Source organism: Psammomys obesus, unplaced genomic scaffold (genome assembly GCF_907164565.1).
Source record: "Psammomys obesus unplaced genomic scaffold, mPsaObe1.curated_primary_1811, whole genome shotgun sequence".
In the NCBI taxonomy this organism is placed as follows: domain Eukaryota; kingdom Metazoa; phylum Chordata; class Mammalia; order Rodentia; family Muridae; genus Psammomys; species Psammomys obesus.
This window is the reverse complement of record NW_026596256.1, coordinates 16,298,351-16,325,605: the sequence shown is the minus strand read 5'-3', so window position 1 is coordinate 16,325,605 and position 27,255 is coordinate 16,298,351. Positions and strand designations below refer to the sequence as shown.

The 27,255-nt window shown below is 46.5% G+C and overlaps 1 protein-coding gene across 3 annotated transcripts in view; it reads right to left on the bottom strand.

Moving 5' to 3' along the window:
* Window positions 1–27,255, bottom strand: part of Schip1 (schwannomin interacting protein 1) — a 755,784-nt gene that overhangs the window by 113,935 nt on the left and 614,594 nt on the right. The window contains exons 1-2 of one of the 3 annotated variants that reach the window (XM_055596823.1): window positions 8,500–8,675; window positions 7,314–7,991 (exon numbers count right to left, since the gene is read on the bottom strand). In XM_055596823.1, the coding sequence (XP_055452798.1) occupies window positions 7,314–7,973 (660 nt within the window). In that variant the 5' untranslated portion in view covers window positions 7,974–7,991; window positions 8,500–8,675. Of the gene's footprint in view, window positions 1–7,313; window positions 7,992–8,193; window positions 8,303–8,499; window positions 8,676–27,255 lie in introns of those variants that run through there. The other 2 variants (XM_055596825.1, XM_055596822.1) reach the window with 2 other exon arrangements.

Genomic DNA, 27,255 nt, shown 5'->3' with positions numbered 1-27,255 from the left:
TAGATAGATAGATAGATAGATAGATAGATAGATAGATAGATAGATAGATAGATGGATAGATGGCTAGATCACAAAATTGGGGTCTATGTGAATATGATCAAAATATATTGCATGAAATTTTCAAGGAACAAAAATACTTTATTAAAAAATGTTTCTCACTTTCGGTATTCCTTAAATCTGTATCTTTTCTTCACTGTTAGGCACTGAATCTAGGGCCTCTAGCATGATTAGACAAGGACCCTACAACTAATGTTAGCTATTGAACTCAGAGCCTTGAGCAGGACCCTACAACTAAGTTGTAGCTTCAGTTTTGGCAAGCCAAATTTTTTTCTAGCTGGGTGTGGCACCACACACCTTTGATGCCAACACTCTAGAAGCAGAGGCCGGAAAATCTCCAAGTTTGAGGTCAGCTTACTCCATACAGTGAGTTCCAGAACAAACAGGGCTATATAACAGAATATATATATATATATATATATATATATATATATATATATATTCTTTTTTCCTTTGTTACTATGTTGTTACTATTATTATGTGTAGGTACATGTGTGTACAGGGTGGGTACATGCGTGTATGGTGTGTGTGTGTTATTTGTATAGTGTGGCTCCATGTGTTCTATCCTTCCAGGAGATCAAATTCTGGTCATCAGGCTTGGTGGCAAGCACCCTTTCACTGAGCCACCTGTCTCTTTGAAATCTTGGTTCACGCTGACGCAGAAGCCGGTCTCTTACTCTCAAGAATGAGCACACATCAGCAAAGTAGGTAAAGATTTGACCCTGGTTCTAGATATTTCAGGACAAACAGTTGAACCGTAGAACAAATACATTTATCCCTCATAATATCTTTTTTTAACTTTTTATTTTATTTTATTAATTACAGTTTATTCACTTTGTATCCCAGCTAGCTGTACCCCTCCCCCACCCTCTCATAATTTCTAATCAAAGAAACAAAAAACCCTTTACCATTGTTACAAAGTATGTTTTCTGATAGAAATGATACTTGTAGCCCACACAGTAAGTTTCCAATGTTAGGTCCCAGACTTCATAGTCAACTAACTTTACATCTAAACCTTCCTATATATGTTTTGTAGGCACGGTAAGGGATTTTAATTCAGCCTAAAAAACAGGGATTCATGCAATGTAACCATAGCCCAAGTAACTAAGAGAAAAACTGCTCAGCCATTTAGTTACTTCTGTGGTATTGTGCTGAATAACTGGGCTGTAATTCTTACAGAACAATACATTGAGTATAACTGGTAATTAGCACTATTCTAGGGAGAAATGTAGGTAATTTAAAGTTTGCTACTAGCTAAGAGTATAAACAAATAAAAAGACAAATTATTTCTAAGTACTTTAGAAATAACCTCATCAGGAGAGTTTACTTTCAATTAATGTGTCAATTAAAATAATTCTTAACTTCTCATTAAATGAGGAAAATATACCTGTCAAGGACACTAAAATATAATACAATTACACTTTTAAAGGATGGGTCTACAACTAGAACCCTTATCTAATTAAAAAAAATGGCTTCTCTCTTCTTTTGAACAGTGTTGGAGTGAGTTTGGTTAGATATAATGGATGATCTCTTCCCTAACAGCTTTCCCAGGAACCTGAGCAGCAGAATTCAAATGACACAGACCAGCCGCTAGGAGAGGTGTACAGAGTCAGGACAATGGTGCCAAGGAGATGGCTCTGGAGGTCAGAGCACTGGCCACCAAGCCTGATGACCTGAGTTTGACCTCTGGAACACAGATGGTGGTACATACACACCCAGACACATGCATGTGTATACACTGACACACATACACAGTGTGTGGGGGGATAAATAAACAAAATGTAAAGAAAAAAATGTTAGAGGGTCAAGGCAGTGGCCACCTGAAATGGTACTTCTTTGGGAAGGGAAGGCAGCATCTAGGAAGTTGAACACACGCCCACTTACCATCTATAACTACACCCACATATGGATCTAAAGATAATGGAATGGAGGTTCACATAATGATTTGTGCATAACTGGCCACAGAAATGTTACTTACAATAGCTAAAAACTAGAACTAACCCAAGCGCCCAGCACCAGATGACTAAGGAATAATACACATATCCGAAAATGTAAGTCAATTTATAGTACAGAAATCAGGTCAGTGATTACCGGGAAGAAGATGGGGAACGCAAAGGGACTCAATGATTCTTTCGGGGCTGACAGAGCTAATACCTTGACTTTGATGATACTTTCACAGCTGTGTCAAAAGCCATGCAAATACTATAGAAAACATGCCGCTTACATTATACATCAGCTAGACTGCCATAAACACGGCGAGGCTTCTGTGTGCATGCGTGCGTGTGTGTGCGTGTGTGTAGGGCACATGCGGTTGTGCGGAGAAGACAGTCAAAGGGTAACCTCAGGGGCCGTCTTCGCCTTCTACCTTGTGTGAGACAGGCTCTCCCTGTGCACACTACTGCGTATCCCATGCTAGTTGGCCCACGTGCTCCGGCAAGTCTTCTGTCTCCACCCCCCATCTCTCTGTGGGATTACATGCATGGACTACCATACCTGCCTTTACCCAGTGAGCCAAACCTCCAGCCTAACAGATCTGCTTTTAGAGAATATACGAGGGGGGGAAGAGCAGTTTCCAGACACGGGTTAAACATGAAAGATCGCACATACCAAAGGAGGAAAACACTCATGACAAAACCATGAAGAAAGAGGATGTTTTCCCATTTGGAAAGGAAGACATTGAGGCAGTGGGCCTCTACCCCACCTAAGGGAAGAGTGCAGGGAGTCCCGTGAATAAGAAAAGTGAGTTGCAGGAGGGGGCTAGAGAGATGGCTCAGCTGTTAGGAACACTGGCTGCTCGTCCAGAGGTCCTGAGTTCAATTTCCAGCAACCACATGGTGGCTCATGACCATCAACAATGGGATCTGGAGCCCGCTTCTGTCTAATGCTCTCTTCTGTCATGCAGGCATACATGCAAATAGAGTGCTTGCATACATAATTAAATAAATTCAACAAAAAAGAAAACTGAGTGGGCAGGCCTGAAGTAAAGACAGATGCAGGGGGAGGCCAGCATGCCCACTGCATGGGGAAAGGCCCTCATGAGAAGGAAGAGAGACGTTTCTATTTCCCTCGGGACTGTCTGCACCAGTTCTCCAGAATACAAACAGGCAGTGAGGAACGAATTTAAGATGAACACAAACTTCCTGCAATCAAGGCTCTCATCTGACAACAAAACCAACGTCTACAACTATCTTTAGTCTGTATTTGGCCCTTGAGTTTGTCAAGAACTAGCCCACCCACAGAAGACAGGCCCAGTCAAGACAACACAAGGGCAGGCCCAGTCCTGCTAGGGACAGTCCTCTCAGGGTAGTTGTGGCTTTGAGGTAGAATTCCTGAGGCTCCTCACACATGGCAAGCTGGAAGTGAGCCACTGGAGATAGGGCTGCAGGATAGCTTACACTTGTGTAGCGGTTGGTGATTGAGGACTGTGAAGGAGCCTCTGTCTCTGGTAAGGAAATAGCAGCTGCTTCCATCAGGGTGACTCGGGCTTTCCCTGTTATGACCCCAGAAGCTCTCCAGCAGCCTAGCTCACATCCTTCCATCATCTCAAAAGCAGTGGGATTGGTTATTTCTTAGTTAATTTCTGTCTTTACTGCACCTCTCAGGACTTCTAGTCTCAACTGTAAGGCGAGGGCTCTGGATGAGGTCTGGGATATGTGGGTGTTATAAACACTTCCTTCACCGAATAGACGAGAACCTCAGACATCCCAGGCTCCACACACACCAAGTACACACCTGTAATCACAGCACTTAGGAAGCAGGTGCAGGAGGAACATGAGTTCAAGGCCAGCTTCTGCTATCTACAGATCCTCATGCAGCCAGCCTGGGGTACATAACAGCCTTTCTGGAAATTCCAGATGACCAGGGTTCAGTTCCCAGCACTCACATACTGAGCTATCCCCCACAAGCCTTGGGCATCTGAATAGTTGGTCCCCAATTGGTGGCTGTTTGGAGAAGATCAGGAGGTGTGATCTTGGTAACATAAGTCTGTCACTGGGAAAGGGGCTCTGAGATTTCAAAAGACAATTGCAATTTCAAGTTAGCTCCCTCTGCCTCCTGCTTGCAGGTAGAGATCTGCCATCAAGGATTCTAACCTTCTGGAACCATAAGCCCAAAGTAAACTCTTGTACAAATTGCCTTAGCCATAGTATTGTATCACAACATGTAGCAAAGTTAACTAAATGCAGTAGCTTACAGCCATGCACAACTCCTGTTCAAGGGAATCCCACACCATCGTCTAACCTCTACAGGCACCAGGCATGCTCATGGTACACATAGGTACATCACAGGCAAAACAGTCATACACATAAAGTGCAATAAATAACCCTTAAACTTCATTTTAAACAATTCCCAAGCCAAACCAAAATGGCGAGGTAAGATCTCTGTATCTTCAGCTACATTCCCTTCCCTTCTCTCTTTCTCCCTCTCTCTCAACAGGGTTTCGCTGGGTAGCCTTGGCTGTTCTGGAACTCACAGAGATCCACCTGCCTCTACCTGCCGGGTGCTCCACCATGCCCAGCTCACCTAGATTTCTGAGAGACCCAAAATAGCCGGGACTTATAAACAAGACCATGCTAGCGCTGAGAAAACAGAGCAAAGGGCTGAGAGGCACTGTCCCTCTGCTTTAGGGAGGGTGGCCAGGAATAACCTCTCAGAGCTGGTGAAGCCGAACAGAGACTGGCCGAGGAAGAGGAACCAAACCGATAGAACAACTAAAGAGGAAACAGCAAGGACAAATCCCCGAGGTGGCTCTTGGGTTCTGTGGTAAAGATAACCACCCTCCTGCTCACGGATGCAGCCAGCCCTGTACGTGTGTTGACATACCACATTCTAAAGAGCAGCACCACACCACTGGACTGGACTGTCTCCTTCACCGTAGGCCTTCTACACCAGCGATTTGCTGTTCTCAGGCTCCTGACCACATGGATGCTTAATGATAAACAGGATTTACACGATGTTTTTAAAACTTTCCGTAACAGGAACCCACAGTAGATGGCCACAGAGTGTATGCACAAAACAAAAAGTCATAGAAGCAAGCTCTATGTGACTGAGTATGTACGTATGTATGTATATACTACAATGTTTTTAAGTATTAACATGACTTCATGGATAACATGGAAAACACCAGTCTAAGCAAATATGTAGTAATAACTTTATTCAAACACAAACCAAACCCGGCTTTTGAGATGGCTCAGCATGTGAAAGCACCAGCAAACCTTATGACCAGTGCTTAATCCTCAGGGGCCACATGAAGAGGAAACAGACTCCCAAAGGTCTTTCTCTGACCTCTGCATGTGAACCCTGGCACATGTACACCCCTTACCCCAACAAATATATATGTATGTATATATATATATGCATATATGTATATATGTATATGTATGCATATATGTATATAATATATAATTGTATATAATCTAACATATAGTATAGATTATATACTATATAATATAGCATATCATATGTAATATATTATATAATATATACCATATATAACATACATCATCTATATGATATATATATGTGATATATATAGCATATACATATGAACTATGTATAAACTTCTTTAAAAATAAAAACAAAGTGCAACGACTTCTAAAATTATCAAGAGCATACATTTTTAGAAGAGGTGGGGGCCTGGGAATCTGGGAAATCAGGAGAAAGAAGCTCCAAATTGTTGATGAAGGCAACACCTTAGGTTTTAACGGCTTCCCAATAGTGAGGCCATAATGACAAGAGAAAGCATGAGCACTGGAATGCGAAGGGCTCTGCCAGGTAACCCTTTAAATGTCAAGTTCCCAGAGGGTGGACAGTCCATCCCCTATCTCAGCTCACCAGACTCTCAGCCCAGTTACAGCTATGTAACTGCTTATCTTCAATCATTACTCAAATCCTGAGAGTTTAATGGGAAAAGGCTGCTTCCTATTGCAAGGTACAAGAACTAACACGGGCTGTAATGGAAAGATTCCATGTCTGTTAGTGACAAGGTAAACTGATAAACAGCTGGGATTAAAACCAGTGTGTTCATTTAATAGGTAATCTCTCAAGGGACACTAACCATGGGCTCCGTCAACCAAGGGCTCTAACTGACAGACGCTGCCAATTTCTCTGTGAAACCCTGTGACCACCCTCACCCCTGAAGTCAGAAGTGCATGCACCCAATTTCCAGGAGCCCGGGAGACCCAGAGTGGCCAAATTACACCTGCGAGGCAAGCATTTTCCTACACTGTCACACAGCTGTCACACACAGAAAGCAGCTCATTTAAACTGTGCCCTTCAGCCCTATTTAGGGATATCGCTAATGATTTCAAATTACAACTGTTGCTTTATCTCAAACAGTGATAAAAGGGGGAGCTACATTCATGATGTTTTTCTTTTAAAGCCATTTATCTGCTCTCCTCTCGGGGGCAAAAAAAAAAAAAAAATGTTGAGACAAGTACAAACCTGCCTGAGCTTATTATAGATGCAGCCCTCCTTCTCTGCCCTCCTCCCCCTCTACGCCGGCACCCCTCCCTGTCTGGCTTTTCCAGAATTGAGGCAGTAGCCTCCGGTAAGGAACTATAAGTGGTTCTTTTTATCAAAACAAGAAGGGATGCGCCGGCAGGGAGTGAGTCAGGCTACGGAGGCAGCAACCCCTCCCTCATCCTGGCAGTTCAATTCACCCGGTTCCTCCAGGTCAGCAATCGCTCAGGTTTCATGGAAGAAAAGTCAAAAAGGGCCTTTAATCCACCCAAATGCAGGAGCCGGGATGGAACACACCCGGCATCAGATCTGAGGTGTGGGCAGGCGACTGCGTGCATGTGCACCGGCATAGCCCGGCCAAGGGCGAGACGTGAGTGGCAACGCCAGGAAGACCCTCCAGGATGGACAAAGCCACAACTATTACAGTGTGAAACAGCCCCCTCAGGCACCGGCTTCGGTGAGCAAATCTCCCTAGATTTATTTTCAGGCAAGTGACTCACAACCTAGTCTTCATAAGTAATTCCATCAAAATGAGTCGCGGGTTCCTCCAGCCCGACTTTCCGCTGCCCTCTGGCAGCCCCTCCCTTCTCTCCGCCCATCCTGAAAACCCAGACAGCTCACAGACTGAGCAAGCGTACCCCAGGGGAACAGGAGGCAGGCTCTCCGGCCCAGCCCCCACCCCCGGGAAAGGATGAATGGGGCCACCACCGGCGGGAGCGCGGAGAAGGGGCGTGTGGGCTGCGCGCGAGGTGTGTACACGGGTGTGCGCGCGTGGGCACGCACCCCGGCCAACTTACAGAGGTGGAGTTGGTCCTCGCCTGACCCTGGTTTCGCACCTCCTGCTCCCGGAACTGCAGCCCGGCCAGATGCTTCTCCAACGCCTCCCAGTCCATCGGGGGCTCCGGGGGTTCTTCCGGGACGCACGTCCCGCCGTCCGCAGGCTGAAGGCAGAGCCCCCCAGATGCCCGGCCCCGGCCTCCGCGCCGGCTACCGGGAAGCTGGGTCTTCTGGAGAACTCGGCGCGGAGCCCGGGAGGCGTTTGGCCGGCCGGCCACCACCACGTTGCCATTGTGCCTGAGGTCTTGAGGGTCGTGCGGGTGGAGGTTGCCGTTAGGCACGGGGGACGGCATGGCGCTCCTGTCCCCGCCGCCGCCGCTGCGGATCCTGGCGCTCACGTCCCCCGGCTCCCGGACCGGACAGCGGTCATCCCGATACCCTCGATCGTCCTCTTCTTCCTCCTCCTCCCCGTCTTCCTCCGGAGCCCACTCATCAATCACCTTCTTCTGGTAGACCGGGAAGGGCTCTTCATAATCCTCCAGAGCAGACACCAAGTCCAGGCTGCCCCCCGGCGAGGATGAGGATTTGCACTCGGAGCAAGGGGTCACTTTGGTGGAGTTGGACTGTGAGCTGGCGCGGCTGCTGCTGCTGCTGCTGCCGGCGTCACTGCCTAGATCCATCCCATCCTCTCGGTAGTCCTGGGGGGAGGAGGCAGAGAGAGTGAGTGGCCGGGTAGAGCCCGCAGCTCAGGCCGCCCGCCGCCCGCCCCGACCTCCCCGCGCCCGGCGCCCGCCTGCGGTGAAGTGCGATCGCCCTAAGGGGCCTGGGGTCGGGAGCCAGCAGCCGCCTGAGCTACCCCCACCCGTCCCCGCACAAGTTGACTTCCTCCGGGTAACTAACCCACAAATTAGCAAAGCGGTGCGCAGCTACGGGCGCGCACTTTTCACCCTCGGAGCCCAGGGCCGCGCGCGGACTTTGTGTTAACCATTTTGCGCCAGGCGCGCCCCAGCACTCCGCCCCAAGGATTCTCCCAGACACTTTCCCACTGAATTCCGATTCCCTGGGGGCGGGACCCGAGAGGGAGGCAGAATCTGATTTCGCACCTCGCGGGGGCACTGGGACCACCCCCACCTGGCCCCGCCCCGCCCCGCCCCGCCCCCTCCCGGCGGCCGCTGGGAGCCCCGCGCCCGGCGAGCTCCGCTTTACTTTCTAAGGAACCGCAGTAGTCGCAGGGCGCATCCCGCCTGCGCGCCTCCTCGGCCGGCCTCTCCCAGGAAGGATGGGGACTGGGGGGGCGCTGTCGGCCCACGCCCCGCAGGATGGCACTCCTCAGCTCTCGCTTCCGCCAAAGGTGTGCGGGGGCCGGGACGCAGTGACGGTCGCCGCAGGCGCCGCCGCCTTGGGGGAAGGAGGACGCACCCTCCCGGCGGCGGCGGCGGCGGCGGCGGCGACGGCGACAGAGCGGGTCCCGCCACGGAGCATGCCCAGAGGCTGCCGGGTGCGGTGCAGTCCGCTCGCCCGGTTTTCCCCGCCGGAGGCTGGGGCGAGAGGCCGGCTGGGAGAGCTCGGAAAGACCGGGGATGGGGGTGGGGTAGTAACCGGCGCCAGGCTTGCAGACCTCGCCGCGCGGGAGGGCCGCGCCCTGGGGAGGGTGCTGGGTGCTGAACGCACCTCAAGGCCTCTTCTGCTGGGTTCTTTACCGAGCCAAAGCCTCCTGGAGGGTCGCGCGGGGCCCGGCCTCCCCGTCCACAAGGAAGTCCCCAAGTGAACCTGGGAAGGACCTCCTGTCACCCTCACAAGCAAATACACAAGCCCAGTGAGAGCTCAAGTGACCAGTGGTCAAGCCCCATCAGTTCCTTTCCACCTTTCCCCTTGCCGCTTCCTCGCCCTTCGCCGCCCAGCTCCCGTCACCGCGCCCTGGTATCCACTTCCAAGTTCAGGCAGTGGGTGGAACCTGTTGCATTTGCTCACGTTTCCTTCCCCTTCCCAGCGGCACTGAGGATGACCTCAGCGAGGTGTGCGTGTGGCTACGAGGGGGAATGTGAACTGGGACTGTTATCTAACGTGGAGGTCGGGAAGTGGGGTGGAGATCTATCCTGAAGGTGGGCGCCAAACGTCCCTTCCGACAGAACGGATCCAGAAGATGGTAAAGGAGAAGGAAAGGCGATCCTGAGTGGTGGTGCCCCGGGCACATTGGCTGGCTTTGCTTCCTTTTTTTTTTTTTTTTTCCTGCAGGAAATTGAATCTTAGAAATCTATGAGGAATTTTCCAGGACCATACACAGGCTACCTGAACTTGCCAGCTCTTCTCTTTAGGAAAAAGGCTGGATGGCATGAAGATCTTTGCTCTGATGGACTGCAGAATACCTTTTAAGGACTAAAAATTTCCTCTGAGCAGTCTTGCCCTGTAAGTGAACTAGGAATGTGTCCTCTGCAGTGAGAATGGAAGAGTACTTAACTCCACATGGACTGGAGAAAACCAGTTTCCCTGGACTTCCAGAGTTAGGCCTGTAACTAATTTATTCCAGCAGGCTAGTCTGGACCCAAACACCCATCCATGCCTGGCACCCCCCAAATGGAGGAGCAGAAGCATGCTTGGGATTCCTTGGCAGGGAGTGGCTGCCACTCTGGCCATCAAGGCTCTTGTGGGGACTTGGTGCAGCCACCCTTTGTCCCTTTGTCTCAGAGATTTCCTCTCCTTAGGTAAGCCCCTGACCAGGAAATGTAAGCAAAGCTTTTAGCTTGTCTGGAGGCAGCAATCCTGTGAATAACAGGAAAAGAGGCCTTCTGGTCTGGCCAAGCTCTTCAGTGGGGAGGGACTGGTTATGACTTAAAATACAGTTCACAGAAACATCTGTAAACAACTTGCTTAGTGCCCCAGATACGGTTTGCGTGAGGTGGCAGGGGAGTGTTGGCTGCCACTGAGGAGTGTGGAGGTGGTCCTGGTTCCATGATGTCGGGGGAAGCAGTATCCTAAGATCCGCCGGAAGACCACCAGGTGACACGACAAAGCTTAGGTCATGACCCTACGCTTTGTCCTGTCACATGGTGATGTAAGCTACTCAGAGGGCTGGAGAAATGGCTCCCTGTAACCCCAGCATGCTGGGGCTGGAAGTGGAGACAGGTAGATCGATGATATTGGGAGCCAGGGAACCCCAAACTACAATCCCTGGGTTCAGAGAGAGACCCTGTCTCAAGAAAAAAAATAATCATAATAATAAGGTGAAGTAACTGAGGAAGTCATTTTAATGCCAAACTCTGGCCTCAGACATTTCTCCACGGGCAAGTACACCTTCATGAACATGTGTATGCACATCTGTATAACACACATACACGGAACTACCTCCTCTGTGGCAGATGCAGGTCGACAACTATTGATCAGCTGGGGTGACAGGACCCTCATAGTGACAGTCCAGTTTTTAAGCACCAGGCCCTCCCGAGTCACCCACCCACACAGCTCATCAGCTCTGATGCTCTGTGATCAGGAAATGTAAAATAAAGCCTAAATGAAACATTTGGCATGGTAAGTGCACTACCGAACATGCATGGTGTTCCAAAGCCGCCTGTGAACACCTCGGAGTTATCTGTTCTTTCACATTATTTTCTGACCAGATAACCTGGGTCAGCTGGGAAGTACCCAGTTTCCTTTCCTCCACTCTGCATGGAAGGTACTTGGCCAGTTAGCATCCTGTCTCTAGGCTCCTGCCAAGGGCCCTCCCACTTGGGAACAGGAAGGCCTGCCAACTTCAAGGCGGCAATAGTTAGCAGCTAGGTCCAGCAGGATGGAGAAAGGATTTGCCAAGTGTTTGAAAACTCTTGTCTTCCTCTTCAGGGAGCCTTCTCTCAAGTCAGTTTGGTGTTTTCTTCCTTAGATCTGTGCCCTGAAACCTCTGTGAATCAGACATCAGAGAAGTAGGACAAGAGAGAGTCCTCCTTCCAGAACCTTCCTCATGCATCCTGTGCTGCCAGTTCAAGAGTCCCTCTTGAACACCCTCGGCCCTCACCCTAAGCACTGCACTCTGAAACAGTCTCCTAACTAACCCCGACCATCCAAGAGCACCCTTTTTAAGAGTGCAGACCCCTCCACAACTCCTCAAGGGTTGCCTCTAAGGGACCTGCTTCCCATCACCACCTCCAACTTCTTTCGACATTTTTTTTTTTAATTTATCCTAAGTCTCAGCCAACAGGTCACTTTCTCTTGGAAGGTTTGGCTGCTGCTTCCCACTCACCTGGGTCAGAGGACGTTCCCCTGAGCCCACGACACTGTGATGCACACAGTGCCTTTAATCACTCAGCTTCTCTGAGAGCCTCAGAGTAAGAATTATTAAAACTCAGGCCACACATGTATGTAAAAATAAACGCAAGGTTAATGAAACTCTTACTTTGTAAGTATCCTAGTCTAGGGTTCTAGAGGTGTAGCTCAGTAGTTAGAAGGTTGATCTAGCATAGCAGAGACCCTGAGTCTGATCCCCAAAACCATCTGAAACAGGTGGTGGTGACACAGGCTCAGACAATGAAGAGGCGGAAGCTGGCATTTCAGGCTCATCCTTGGCCTCAGCTGCCTGCCTGGCTTTCAAGTTTTAGACCTCAAAAATCTTGCTCTAACTTGCAAAACAAAGCCAGCTATATCTTTATACCTCGCTGTTATGACTTTAAAATCCTTATGTGGGATGGGATTCTGGTATGGAAGAGAAAAATACCCTGAACTCCATGAACAATAGGGCTATGAAAGGAATAAAAGCTTGATAGACATTTGTTGTCAGGCTTATTATTAATATTTCCCAACTTTCATTTGATCCTCAAATTTTCTTCGAGGAAACTATTTTCCTACTCATTTGCATGTGAAGAAGTGAAGGGCTGTGATATTAAGTAATTGTCCAATATCACAACTGACTGAGCCAGGGTTTGACGCTGTATAGTTTGGGTTTAGAATTTGTATTCTTATTCCCTCATCTATAAGCCCAGAAGCTTGTAGTCCCATGTGGATCCATTTAGTAGGAGAAAAATGTCAGAAAGGGTCTCCTTGCCACATCCTCAGCATCCTCAGGCTAACTCTGTCTCCTACCAGGAAAGGCTTGGTGGGCAATGTTTGTGTCTGTGTCTAAAGCAGCTGGCAGGCTGTCTAAGTTCAGTAATATTCAACAAACGAGAGATCAAGCTAGAAAAGGAAGAGTATAGGGCCTGGAAAGATGGCTCGGTAGTTAAGAGTATTTGCTGCTCTGTGCAACAACCTTGGGTTCCGTTTTCAGCATGTACATTTGTGCTCACAATCTGTTTAACTCCAGACAGCCACCTCTGGTCTCCAAGAAGATGGCATGTTCAAGGTACACATACATGTGTGCAGGCAAAAGACTAATAGGAATAAACAAAAAATGTTGATGGGTAGTGGTGGTGTTTGACTTTAATCCCAGCACTCAGGAGGCAGAGGCAGGCAGATAGATCTCTGTGTGAGTGGCCAGCCTCGTCTACAGAGTGAGTTCCACGACAGCCAGAGCTACAACAGGGAAACCCTGTTTCAAAAAACAAACAAACAAAAGTTTTAAAGGACACTTCAGCAAAGGAAATGCCATGTTGCTGTTGGCTACGTGTGTTAAGTTCCTTCCCCAAAAACATTAATGTCAGGTTGAGTACTTATTTGTCACAGATAAGAAATTGGATTCCTAATCAGACAGTGTCCCAGGAGAAGATGGTCATGCCCCTAAGAGTTAGTGCTGTTTCCAGGGTTTTAATTTGGGAAGGCAACATCTAAGGGAGGACCTGTTTGAAATACACAAGTCATAAAAAGTGTTTGTACAGGGGAAAGAATTCTTTGCAAAATCTCCAAGCTGGTTCTGAAACAGCCCTGACAGTAAACTTTCTTTAAATTGTGGCATGTATAGTAAGTACTAAGGAGTTGGCTAGCAAAGGGCCGGTGTGTCATTTCTATTGTGTGAATTCCATGCAAGTCACACACAGGACACAGATGTTCTGCTATTTCATCACCTGTGTGTAGCTCTCAGGATGCAGAACAGCTCTGTAGGGCGAAGTGTCCTAGATGTAGAACATCTGGGCCTTCTCTCCAGCCCAGTCTCCAAACAACTTTATGACCGGTTTGCAGATGAAAGAGGGTGGACTGCATGTTGAAGGCATTTGGCAGTGAGTGAGTTTTCTTCCAGTCTAAAGGCCCTATGGATTTCATCCTAGGAAAGATGGGAAATGCGATGCAAAAATGTCTCTCAGTCCTTTTGTTACCTTACTTACCAAAAGATACCAAGTCTCTCTCCTTCCCACCTCGTTGCCTCTCACAGGGGCAGGAGGGAGAGCCCACCCTGAGGTCATGAGAGCCTGAGAGCTGTCCCCCGCCCTCACCAGCATTCAGGAGAGCAGCCCTGCACCTCACCTGTGCAGCACAGCAGAGCTGTGACACCTGTCCCTTGCTGGCTGTGACATTAGGTGAGCTAGCCCAGGCAGTGCTGGAGGGCTCTCAGCCAGGTGGTGCAGGCTCAGGAGAGCTAGCCAGCTGACCAGCTCAGATACCTCTCAGGCCCAGATCCAAGGCTCCGAGTTGGCCCACCCCAACATCTACCTCATCTAAGATCTGCTAGAGCACGTGAAAGGGCTGGTCCTACAAAACCAAGACTACAGGATCTCCATGACAGGGCAACAACAAGATAGCCAAGAAGAGTGACCCATTGATAGTGGAGCAGAAGCCAGAGGCCTCGAAACAGACTCATGGCAATAAACATTTGCAAATAAAGATGTGTGGACAAAAGGGTGTATACTGTGGGGCACACTGGGGCACACTACAACATCCATGACAATATTGGCTTCTTATTCTATCATTTTATCTTCGTTTCGAGGGGGAGGTTGCAAGGACGGAGGGCGGATACAAAGGGACTGGGAGATAAGTGGGATTGGGGTGCATGATGGGAAATTCACAAAGGATCAATAAAGTTTTTAAAATACCAAGTTAATTTCCTGCATTAATCTAAAACCAAAGTATATTCCTGTTAAGCCGGTGGGCCCTCGTGGGTGCGTGGCACCCCTACAAGGAGTCATTTTTCACTTACCTATCTGTGAATGCACTGTAGAGATGGATCCTCAGCATATCTGAGATTTTATTTTCCATCCCCATTGACAGTGCTGTACTATAATAGAAAAATCTGTTCAAAACTCACCACTTGGGTCATCTACATTGGTTCGTAGGCATTAGTGACCCAAAAAGGCTAAGTGCAGCAAAGATGTTACCTTTATCAGAGAGAAGTCACATAAATACGTCCACCAGGCCCTCACCTGCACAATAGGTGAGACCATTTGGCACTATTCACGTAGATGACAATGTGAACGGACCCCTCTAGGAACATGTAGTGTACACAATATAAACAAAGTATCCAGGGGCCCTGCTGGGATTCCATTAGTCGGAATTTTGCTCTCTTTTGACAAGAACAAGAAAGGGAGCATGCGATAGTTCTAATGAAGTCATAGCTTAGAGGCAAAGAACAATACGTCAGCTGCCTAGATTTTCCTCCTGCAGAAGTGTTCTGCCATCACCGTTCACATACTTCAAATCCTCGGCAGTTGAAAAGTCTGGTAGCAGCCCGGAGCTAATTATCTGAGCTTCCCTGGAAGGTATAACTCAGCAGATCATTACGACAAGCTGGGGAAAGTTGTAAGACTCACTCTCAGGGTTCACAGTAGCATCCCAAATGATAGGTCCAGAAGCCTGTGTCATTTGACCACGGCACATGAGCAGCTGCCATGGAGGACTGGTGTTTCTGTCTTATGCTTCCCAAAGAGCATCTTTGCGGGAGACTCGGGGAGGTGTGAACTCCGTTCTGGTCACTTCATGATACAACTTGGCTGCTGGTACTGCCAGTACCATACACAGTGGGCACACTTGTACAGCAGGAAGGAACTTTTCCAAGAGCATTGGCACTGGGTCTGAACAGCCCTGCATTCAGGGCACAGAAGTCCCTGCAGCTCTCTGGCCCAGTGGCATCCTTGTGAAGTGGACACTAGGAAATTGTCTGAGCCTAGAAACTGCTGAAGCTTCATGTGCTGTGTGACTCAGATGGCTGCAAGAACCAGGCAAACGCATGGAGTGAGACTAGGGGCACCATGGAGGACCGGGGCAGTCACTGCATCGTTGTAAGTTCAAACTCAAAACCAAGAGTAGGTTCATTCTCTGCCCATCTCTGTATCATCACTTGAACTTCAGTTCTTAGCTCTAGGCATACAGAATTTAAGTCTGCAAAGTCAGAGCTGAAGAACTGGCACCTTATAAGACTTCATCCTTGCTGTCCTGTATTTATGGTTCTTCTTCATCCCTGCTGTCCTATATTTATGGTCCTTTTTCATCCCTGCTATCTTGTGTGGCTGGTCCTTCACCATCTCTGCTATCTTGGCCTAATTGTCAGCACTAATTTTTCATTCTCCAAAGTGTCACAGCCAAGTTAGAAGGTAATTATCAGGTCTAAGTGAACTTTGGGAAAGAAGTTCATTTTATCCAAATTCACCCAAAGCTTCAGATGAAGGTAAGTACATTTGGTGGCATTGCTCTGTATGTTGAACACAACTTAGTTTAAATAAGCTCCCAAATATCTCAACAAAAATGGATCAATAAAAGCAGTGTGTAGTAAATTTAAAAAATAGAAAATACCTAAGAGACGATTAGTATTTGGAGCAAATTCATAAAATTCACAAGGAAAAGCATAATTACTCATTTTGTTGTTAGACAAGGTCTCACATGTAATACACCTGGCTGCTCTGGAACTCACTGTGTAGAATAGGATAGCCTCAAATTCACAGAGATCTGCTTTCCTTCCAAGTGCTGGGATTAGAGGCATGCACCACCACGCCTGACTATAGTTATTTCTTAAAAAGCTACCAGCAGGGTGGAGGGATGTCTTAGTAGTTAATAGGACCCGGGTTTGATTCTTAACATTCTTCTGGTCTCCAGAGCCCCTGTACATATGTGGCACACAGATAGACAAGCTGGCAAAACACCCATACACATGAAAAAAATACATAAGAATAAAAAGCCAATTGAAAATTTGAATTGGAGCTAGATTAATCTTCAGTTAGTCAAATAATAGCATTGTAAAGCTGGATTTTTTTCCCTACTACAAAAGGAAAGAAGATAAAGATACCAGCCTAGAGTGAAGGAATTCATTCCTGTTTTCTACAGGAAGGAGACTAAGAGGAAAAGGTCAAAAAGAGCAATATCTTAGAAGCTTATGTGTTTTTTAATGGGAAATTGATTCTATGCAAATATGTCACAGAGTTGGCATTTTAACTTTCCAGGCTAAAAGCTAAAGGAAAAGGTTAAAAAAAAAGTTAAGTGAAAATCTGAAAATCTTTTCATCTTTCTTCTCTAATGTTAAGGTTTGTGGTATCATGAGGGGAAGTTCTATGCCTTTATAACATTCTGCTCAGTTTCATGGTGTAAATATGGAAGCCACTCTGTCCTCGATCCCTCCCAGTCACACTACCAAATGAAATTAGGAGCTACTACTGCTGCTCTGCTTGGCCACAGGACTCAAAGGTCTCCTGTGGGAGGAAACGTAATCTGTGCCTCCATCAGAGCAGACTTTCTGGCTGTGCATTCCACTTATCCTCTCCTCCCTTCTTCAACAAACCGCCTGCACCCAAGCCTTTGAAAACCTGACCCTAAGACACTAAGACAAAGGCTGGCATAATGCCAGTGTTCAGGAAGCAGAGACAGGCTGATCTCTACAAGATTGAGGCCAACCTGATCTATATAACAAGTTTAAGGACAGCCAGGGCTACATAGCAAAACCCCATCTTCCCCCTCCCCCCAAAAAAGACACTAAGACAAAATTAATTTATCATGTATGGCTGTGTTTGTGTGTATGTGTGTGTGTGTGTGCATATTTGGAAGCCGTTGGTCAACTTCCTTCTATTGCTGTGCGCTTTGTTTTTTGAGATGGTCTATCAGTGAACCTGGAGCTAGCTCATTCTTTCGACTAGACTGGTTAGCCAGTGAAACCCAAGGATCTGCCTGTTTTCCATAAGCTATCCCCCAAGCCTTGGGTCCACAGGCACAAACAGGCTGGGCAGTGTTAAGTGTGTGCTGCAGATCTGAACCCACGTCCTATGCCTGTCCAGCAAGCTCCTTCCCTGTGGATTCACCTTCCCAGCCCACCTCACCCACCCTCTTTGTCCTTGCTGTTTGGCCTTTATGAATAGGATGTGTGCTTGGAGACAAGTTCCTGGGCTTGAGTAGTCTTATAAATTTATTTTTCTATGTCTAACTTTTAAAATTTAGTGTACAGTGCTAATGACTTTAAAAGTATCAGGAAATACTCCTTATAAAACTATTCCACGAGCGAACCCATAAACAAAGGATTTAGAAGAGGAGACAGTGTTGAATGCACATGACTATTTAGAACTGCTCCTAATATCATTAGTCCCAGCGAGCAGAAACAGCTGCAGACACATTATCAGCTTTGCTAAGGTTACTGATTATATTTTAAAATCATGTATAGTCAATGGCCTATGCCTGATTTTCTAGGACCTTTCATTTTGTTATACAGTAACAGGTTCATTGATGCTCAATATTATGTGACTATTTGCTGACTACAAAGAATGCCTTTATTAGGATATGCATATTTATTCTATTTCTCTTTCAATTATACCTACATTAGACCCTTCATAGTGAAGTTGACAAAAGCCAGCTATGCGCATGCAGTGGAGCCTGTATGACTTGTGACCTCCTCCTTTGTTGCATTGAGGCTAATGATTCACAGTAACCTTCAAGGATGCAGATTAGAACTGGGGATGCTGTTGGGCTCTCTGGAAAATGCTGCCATTGTGGCCAGCAGTTGAAGGCCTGGCTGAGTGCAGGGTGGGTGCTACAGGGTTGAGAGAGAGTCCTGATGGACACTGCAGTTTTCCAAACTACACTAAACCCATTCTTTTCCTCACTCTTCTTAATCCAGAAATAGGAAACGATCTACTTCTTGCACTTTTCCAGTGAAATAGTTCTGATGGATATTCTTCATTAATCTATTCCAAATGGCAAGTCTATTATAAGACAAGCTAGTAGACCATGATTTGATGTGATAATCTCAGAAACCAAAGGTTTTGTTAGCAAATTTTCTTTAATAAATAATTGAAATTTAAAAACCAGCATCAGCCGGGCAGTGGTGGTACATGCCTTTAATTCCAGCACTCTGGAGGCAGAGGCAGGAGGATCTCTGTGAATTAGAGGCCAGCCTGGTCTACAGAGCAAGCAAGTCCCAGGACAGCCACAGCTACTCAAGAAGCCCTGTCTCGAAAAAAACAAAATAAATAAAATAAATAAATAAATAAACATAAAACCCAGCATCACTTCCCCTTCCTTGCTAAGAGAACGGATTCAAAACAAAGTAAATCTCTGAATATGCTGTCGTTTAAAGAGAGGCAAATCTGGATTGCTTTAGAATTTGTAATGAGTCTACTTTCTAGACCTTTCTTTGTATAGTTATACTCCTCAACCTAAACACAAACCATTCTCCTGGAACAGTTGGTGCTCTGAATCACATGGAGCCAAACAGCAGTTAGGCCAAAACCTGGATACCACCTCTGGGGTCCTGCAGAATCATAATCTGTATTATATATATGTATATATATGTATATATATATATACATATATATATATATTTTTAAGTGGCTCATTCTAAAATCAAACTCATTCAAAAGGAAAACTTCAGATCACTGTTATTAATTGAGTACAAACATCCCTTTGCTACAGTAGAAGGGGCATGAAGGTTCTGTATTTTATCAACGTTAAGACACTCTTTAGAAATTAGGAAGTATCTTGCAATCAATGGCACCTTGCAATTATTAATTGCAGTGCTAGATTCAGATCTACTACTGAGCCACAACCCTTGCAATTATGATTAATACATAACAGAAGTGGTCTCATCCAGTGCTGGGGATTAAGCCTAATGCCTCATACACACACACCAGGCAAATTCTCTGCCCTTGGGACCCACTGCTGTTCTGTGAGATGGGGAGTCGGATGGGTGAGTGTGTGTGAACCACAGAGGGCAGAAGATGGTGGCATTGGATCCCCTGAGGCTGGAACTCTAGGCAGCTAGCTGTGAGCTGCTTGAAGGGATGCTGGGATCTGAGCTGTGGTCCTTGGGAAGAGCAGTATGCATTCTTTAACACTGAGCCACCTCTCCAGCCCCATTGCTGTTCATAATGGTACCTAAAATAATGACACGCTTCACATATCACTAATACAGTGGACTTGCTGAAATATAGTGAATTTTATCTGAACAGTATTAGTAACCTTTTATAAACCAAAAAAGCAAACACAGCACCTGAGAAATGCGATTAACTGAACAGAAGGATCAACACTGGCTCTTCTGCTGGATTATCACTGACGAAGGTAAGAATTCACACCAGTGACACAATCTGCCAGCTTTTAGTTTAACCTGTGAATTAGAGGCCAGCCTGGTCTACAGAGCAAGCAAGTCCCAGGACAGCCACACAAAAAACTGTGAGCACATGGGTGGACAGTTAACCATTTCCTCTGCTATAATTCTGTTACATGCAGGGTGTTATAGCATAAGCCTGTGATCTCAGCCATTGGGAGCCAGAAGCAGGAAGATGGGGAGTTTGAGGCCAGCCTCAGCTATGTAATGAGTTCAAAGTAACCTGGGCTATGTGAGCTGCTGTCTCATATGAAAAATGTATGTGTTTATACTTTGTATCTTCAGAAAGTGACATTTTAGCATGTCTGTGATCCCACTGTCACCTTCCTACAGGCATGGCCAAGACTTCAGTTATAGAGGGCTTGGGATGCCTATGATTACACCTGAGCATCTTCTGCTTGGTTTATGAGGCTGGGTAAGGTTGATTAACAGCACTGCCTATGCTTTCCTAAATAATATTCTTTGTGAAGTAACAAGGTTTGATGCACTAATTTCTCTTCCCCGTGCTTGAATGTAAATAGACGACTGTTAAAATACATGTAGTTGAATATCGTCAAAAAAAAAAAAAAAAAAAAAAAAAAAAGAGTGTGTATCACACTGTTGAAACACCAGAGAAGGATTTAGCAGAGGTTCATAGTCATCAGGTGACTGAAGAGGGATGCTGAAAGGCAGAGGAGGGAGAGGTTGCCAGAGGTCCTTGCATAGGGAGCTGCAGCCTCAAGAAGATACCATAGTAGGCTTTGATGCATTCTTCTGTTTATTTTGCTGTTTATTTAACCAGATACCTACGTGACAGACACTGAGCTCTGGAGAGAGAAGTGAAAGAGGCCAAAGAGCACAGGAACTAGGAAGGCAAAAGGATGCCAACAATTACAGCCAACAAGGATGCAAGAGGTCACAGTCAGGGTTCTAACTCTCAGGGGAGGCATCCTCAAAGAGTGAAAAAAAAATGCCAGAGAGGGATTAAACTCTACATGGGTGGCTTAGAAACCCCTCAAAAGAAAAGAGGTGTTTGAGTTGAATCCTGAAGTAAACAAAGTTGCTGAAGTCCTCCAGAGTAAGAATGACTAGGGGAGGGTAGCAGAGGCCTCCCTGGGTGTAAGCTCTCCAGGAACTCAGAGGGATCCGTTTGATTTCTGCCCATTAGACCATTTTCTGCTCCTTAAAAAACAATCCCTCCTCCCCTTTTTAAAGCTCATTTTAATAAGGAACCGCTGGCTGCACTTCCATAAGTGAAGAGTAGGATGGGGTTTCTGTAGCTGTAGCCCCGCTGCAGCAACTCTGCTGCAATCCCACCCCCACCCCGGCCTCTCACCGCCCTCCCTCCACTGGGTTATTTGGAAGTGCGTTCCAGACAATCATGCCATTTTAAGACACTGACTTTCCATCTTATCAGCCTAAACCCACGTCACAATCAAAGCAGCACGAATCTTGCTCTGTGGCTCATTAACCAAATAACCAACACCAAGATCAGTTCTACCCTTTAATAAGATTTAGAAATAAGAGAATATTAGAGTGATTAGGCATAATTTCCAAAAAGGGATAAAACCAGAGTAACTCATAAATAATGTTAATCTGTCAAATTCCTATCACATGCATATTTAAACTTATTAAATATATGGGTAAAAATCAAAGGGATTTTTAATTTTTTTTAAATGTACAAACTAAACTATGAAAGGAAAAAAAAGTCATTGAAGTAACTACTAGAATAAAAAAAGAAGAAATCAAGAACAGAAAGAGTCAGGAGTTGAGGGTGGGGCGGGAAGAACACTTAGTGCCAGGTGGAGTGTGCCAGCTATTTAGAAGCCACCGAAATGGATTCCTCCCATTGGTAGCTCTTGCTGTGCACCACCTGTGTGCCAGGCCCACTTGGCTCCAGCGGAGAGTGCCTTGGCAAAGCATCGCAGCATCCTTGAAGAGGTATCTATCTGACTCAGCCTGAACCTCACCCAGATTCTATATTAAACACCTGAGAAACGAGAGCAACTGGAAGGGGTTCAAAGAAGTGGAACAGAAGATAATTAAAAGAGATTGATTTTAGCAGAAAGATCAGAGAAACCAAATGCAGGGAACATGGCAAAGCCAGGGATCAGAATAAATGAGCTAGCTGAGGTTCAGTGTGACCACGGAGCAACAGCAGGCAGGGCTGCCGAGGGCACGGTGCTCACCTGGCACTGGGTGGTACCACAGCCGCATCCTACATGCCCTGATGTTCTACAGGCTTCTACCCAAGGGCTACCTCGTAGTGGAACACCTTCTGTAGTCAATACCAGAATAGCTGCTGGGGGGGGGGGGGGGGGGCCAGGGGGTGGTCCTTGCACCTTTCCACTCTGGCAAGCAGGGTGGCCAGGAAAAGTATTTCTCTTTAAATGTAATAATGTTCTCCACTCCCACAAAGTATTTTCCAGTCAGCGTGTGAGTGAGTGAGAGAGAGAGAGAGAGAGACAGACAGACAGACAGACAGGCACTGACACATGATGGTAATCCTGGCATCTGAGAGGCTGAGGCAGGAGAATCAGATTTTCAGGGCCAGCCTCAGCTACCTAAAGAGTTTCAGGCTAACCTAGGCTGAGACCTTCTCTCAAAAATGACACACGTGGCTGGAGATGTAGCTCAGTGGCAGAGCACTTGTTTGGAATACCCAAGTCCCTGGGTCAAACACCCATGGCACAGACAAAGAATATGTCCAAAATGAGCCAGAATAAGGTTTATCATTGCCATTTTTCTTAGTTAGGGTTACGATTGCTATGATGAAACACCATGACCAAAACGAACTTGGCGAGGATAGGGCTTATTTGGCTTACACTTCCACATTGTTGTCCGTCATTGAAGGAAACCAGGACAGGAACTCAAACAGGACTGGACCCCGGAAGGCAGGAGCTGACGCAGAAGGGTGCTGCTTACTGCCTTGCTCCCTCTAGCTTGTCTGGCCTGATTTCTTACAGAACCCAGGACTACCAGTCCAGGGTGGCCCCACCCACAATGGGATGGGCACTTCCACATCAATCACTAGTTAAGAAAATGCCCTAAAGCCAGATCTTTGTTTTGTTTTTCTCAGTTGAGCTTCCCTCTTTTCTGATGACTCCAGCCTGTGTCAAACTGACACCAAAGCAGTGGGCACACCATTCAACCTCCATTTGTATCACGGCTCACTTCCAGGACAGAATTAATAAGAGGCCAAGGAATTTCCTTCTTTACAAAATGAACAGGAAAATAAAAATAATTGAGTTCAAAACCTTTGCCACCTATGTCACAAACAGGGCTTAGAAAAATGGATAAATGAACCCTCCACAGCACACCCAGATGAGGAAGCTGAACATGACAGTCTTCTGCCTCGAGTTCAACAGTATGTTCATGGAAATATCCATGTGGAGGCAATTCCAGGCTTTGAAGGGCAGTCAGTGTTACAGGGCCTTCTGTAACACTTTCATGAGGCTGAGCTCAAGTGCCTCATGCACAGGCATTTCTGATCTAAGACACCACAGCTTCTATTTCAGACTTAAGTCTAAGCTCCCAGAATCCGTCCAGACGTGGGTTTGCGTCCTTGCTCCCGGCTCCAGGAGTGCATTACCATTTTTGGTAATGTGAGTGGGCAGGTCAGGAGTTTGAACTATGCTCTTTAGTAATCTAATGATGAGGCTTGGTAGTTCTTGTATTTCAAAGGATGAAAGGCTCCAAGCTTGTGCAAAGAAGGCAGGCCATTTTAAACTCTAATTTAGAGTTGGTTTTTGTCTTTCTCAACGAGGAAGATCTCAAAGAGGCAAAAATTAAATGAGGAATCTGGATTTTCTTTTCCCCCAAGGCAGGGTTTCTCTGGAAATCCCTTGGGTGTCCTAGAACTCACTCTGTACACTAGGCTGGCCATGAACTAGAGATTTGCCTGCCTCTGCCTCCTGAGCACTGGGATCAAAGGCGTGTGTCACCATCACCCAGCTGAATCTGGAAATTTTTACTAGTAAGTTTATACTAGTTTTTTTTTAAATAAATATGAAATGAGCCATAAAGGCTAGGCAAGACTAATATTTTAACATCCATGTGAAATGTGCATCTTGGCAGAAATACAGTATTAAAACTAGTATCTGAAAAATTATTATTATTATAACATCAAAGACTCCCTTCTCTCTTGCTTGCTCTCTCATTTCTAAGAAGTTCAGGTCTTATGGTAGAAATACATGATTTTAAACTAAACTGACCTTGGAGCTTTGAATTGATTGGTCTTATTCTCTAGTTTCACATTCTTCCTTTCCCTTCATTCAGTGAGCAAAGATTAAACATTGCCTATGTCAGGGACACAACTAAATGCTGGAGAGTCAAACAATAGCCCACAGACTGGCTCCCTCCCAGATGCGAGAGAACTGGCGGAGGAAGAGGGGTACAAAGAAAGACACAGCCTGGTTGTGTTGGGACACCAGGGGTGGAGGCCTCGAGGAGGAGAAAGGGGGATGCGGAGATCAGCCTCACGGCAGCACGGTCTGAAAGAGTCCTCCTCTAACATCCTGCTTCCCAAAACCAAGGTGACCTGATCCAAACTTTGTGTGATTCACTGCTAGGCCCAGCAAGAAGTCCAGATGCCAAGGGTCTGCTTTCTCTGAAACAGAAGACTGCTGCCCCCGACCCCACGTTTGTTCTTGGCTGGACAGTGGCGTGTGCCACCCCCTGTAGGGCCACAACCTGAGACCCGGAGATGACAAAATTCTTGTTGTTTTGTTTGTAGACTGGGCCTAATGTAGCCATGATAGACTTGAACTCACTTTATAGTCAAATGACCTTCTGCCTCTACTTCCCAGTGCTGGGGTTATACAACCATGTTCAGTTCATGAGGTGCTGGAGTCAGAAACCAAGGCTCTCTGTGTGCTAGGCAACTCTACCAACTGAGGTATATCTCAGCCTCCCCTCCATTCCCCCCGCCCTCTGAGACAGAGTTTCTCTGTGTAGCCTTGCTGTCTTGGACTCCAACTAACAGAGATCTACCTGCCTCTGCCTCCCAGAGTGATGGGATTTACAGGCATGTGCCACCCTGTCTCTGGGTTTTTATTACTATAGGAGAGCCTAACTGCTTTTTATGTTTTGGTTGTTTGGTTGGTTTGGTTTGGTTTTTTACAATACAGAGGGTTTTGTGTGTGTGTGTGTGTGTGTGTGTGTGTGTGTGTGTGTGTAGCTGTGGCTGTCCTGGACCTCGATCTGTAGACCAGGCTGACCCCGAACTCACAGAGACCCACCTGCTTCTACCTCCCAAGTGTTGGGTTTAAAGGTATGTGCTACCACTGCCCAGCTTGTTTTGTTTGTTTGAGACGAAGCCCTGATTGTCCTGGAACTCATTATGTAGATTCGGCTGCCTTCAGACTCACAGAGATATGCCAGCCTCTGCCTCCTGAGTGGTAGGAAAGATGGCCAGGCCAGAGGTGGACTGCTACAATACTTTTGTACCTTGAAAACGGAAGGTGTCAGGGACTGAACCCTAGACCTCATGCATACTGAGCATGCATGCTCTACCCTTCCCTAGGTACTGCTTAGTTCCTGGACTGATAAAGTTTTCTCGATAAGTTTAAAGAAGATGTAATTTGGAGGGAGGGGTAGTCTTGCCTTCTTTCTGTTTTTCCTCAGTTTCACTCAGGAACTGGAAGGCAGGATATGAGTTGGTGAGCACCTGATTCCTTCCACTTAGAGGGAAGATAGGTAGTTCCTATATGGCCAGTAGCCATGCTTGGCTCTGAGACTACATGTGGGAAGGAACCTCCTTTGACTGCCAAGGCACCGGTCACTTGGTGGAAACACTCACCAGTAGACAGACAGCCGTCACCTACATTTTCCTTCATTTTACCTGCTTGTAGGCTCAGCCAGTGGACAGCATGCTTATCCCAAGGGCAAGAAGTGAGTCCTGGGAAGGTGAGTCACAGGCTTCTCTCGCCTTGGGGGCTCCTGCAAGTAGCGATATTCTGGGGACCACTCGCTGAGGGGTGCAGAAGACGCGGCTATGACAGAGGATCCTCTAAAAGTCCTGGAAGCTGACTTGCCTGGATTGGGGACATGGAGCTTATGCACCTGGAAGCTATTTGCAGTTTTAATACTGTAGTAAAATTAGCACTAAAATGCCTGCAAGATATTTTGATGTTACCCTTTTAGCAGAAAAAAATGACGACCTGGTACCTGTTATTCATGTCATTAGACACAGGTTTTATAAAATGATACAAGTGGGATCATTCCTGTTGACCCTTCCTGGAGGAAAATTACATATTGTTGTTTAGGGAGTGCGTGTTATTTCACCTCTCCCTGAGAGCTGGAAGCAAATCAATTCTTTCTCTGAGGAACGGGCATTTGAAAATGCAGGTGGATGGCAGGGCGAAAGTGCGAGGGGTCTGGCTCACACTGGAAAGACTAAGCTCTAGAATTTGACGCCACCAAGACTCCTTAACGTGTAAAGGAAACCAACTGATTTTTAAAATGGAAAAGTCAAAAGGAGATAAACAGGGTGTCATGAGAAACAATATATGCCTAGCAGGCTTCTTTTGTTTGAGAAAGGGTCTCATTGTGTAGTCCCGGCTGGCCTGGAACTCAGGGAGATCCACCTGACTCTGCTTTGCACTGGGATTACAGACCCTGTTTGAGGTTGGTCTAATGCTAACTACTGGACCTCAAGATCTGGGTATACCTATCCTTGTTGTGTAAACCTGTCTAAGTCATTATATCTGATTCGGTAATTAAACAGCCTATACCTGGGCAGGGCAGAATGGGGTAGAGGTGGCTAAGGTTCCCAGCCTTTTGGGTTCAAGATGGGAAGAGAGGAAGATGGGAAGGAGGATGCCAGGGTGGGTTATCGTGGAGAAGGAATCACATGGGCCTGGAGAATGGCATGAAAAGGCTCAGATGAAGAATACAAGCAAGTATTTATAACAATACGGATGGAAGATAGGATGATTAAGGTGGATGGCATTGGATTGGGGCTGGGAGATGGATGGTGAGGATATTCAGACAGCATAGGTAGGAATACCTGCCCCACCCAAAGTAAATAAGGCAATCATAAAATCTAACAGGTGTCTGTGCCTTATTATTTGTGATAGCGGGTTAGATAATACCTCTGTGATAATCTTACGGCTAACAATAATAAACATTATAGAACCCAACTTTCCTCTTTTTATTTACTACAAGAAGACCCATGACACCGTCCTGACAATAACCTTCCTTTTGAAGGCAGGATCTTCTAGAAACCTTCTTGCTATGTGCCTCATTCAAGCCACTACCATCTCCGTTGTGAATGCTGAAATGACTTCCTGTTAAATCACATTCTTTGACTTATGTGCTCTTTCCATTCTCCCTCCACTTTACTAGCCCAAGCAACCGTATTCACTCATTTCAGTCAGGGCCTCAGACTGTAGTCTTGGCTCTCCTGAGAACGCAGAATTACTATGTAGCCCCAAGCTGACTAAAGACCCACAGCCAGCCTCCTGCCTCAGCCTTCTGAGTAGTGGGATTATAAGTAAAGTCTAAAACATGATTTTTTTTTTGAGACATGGTCTCACAGTATAGCCTTGGCCTATACA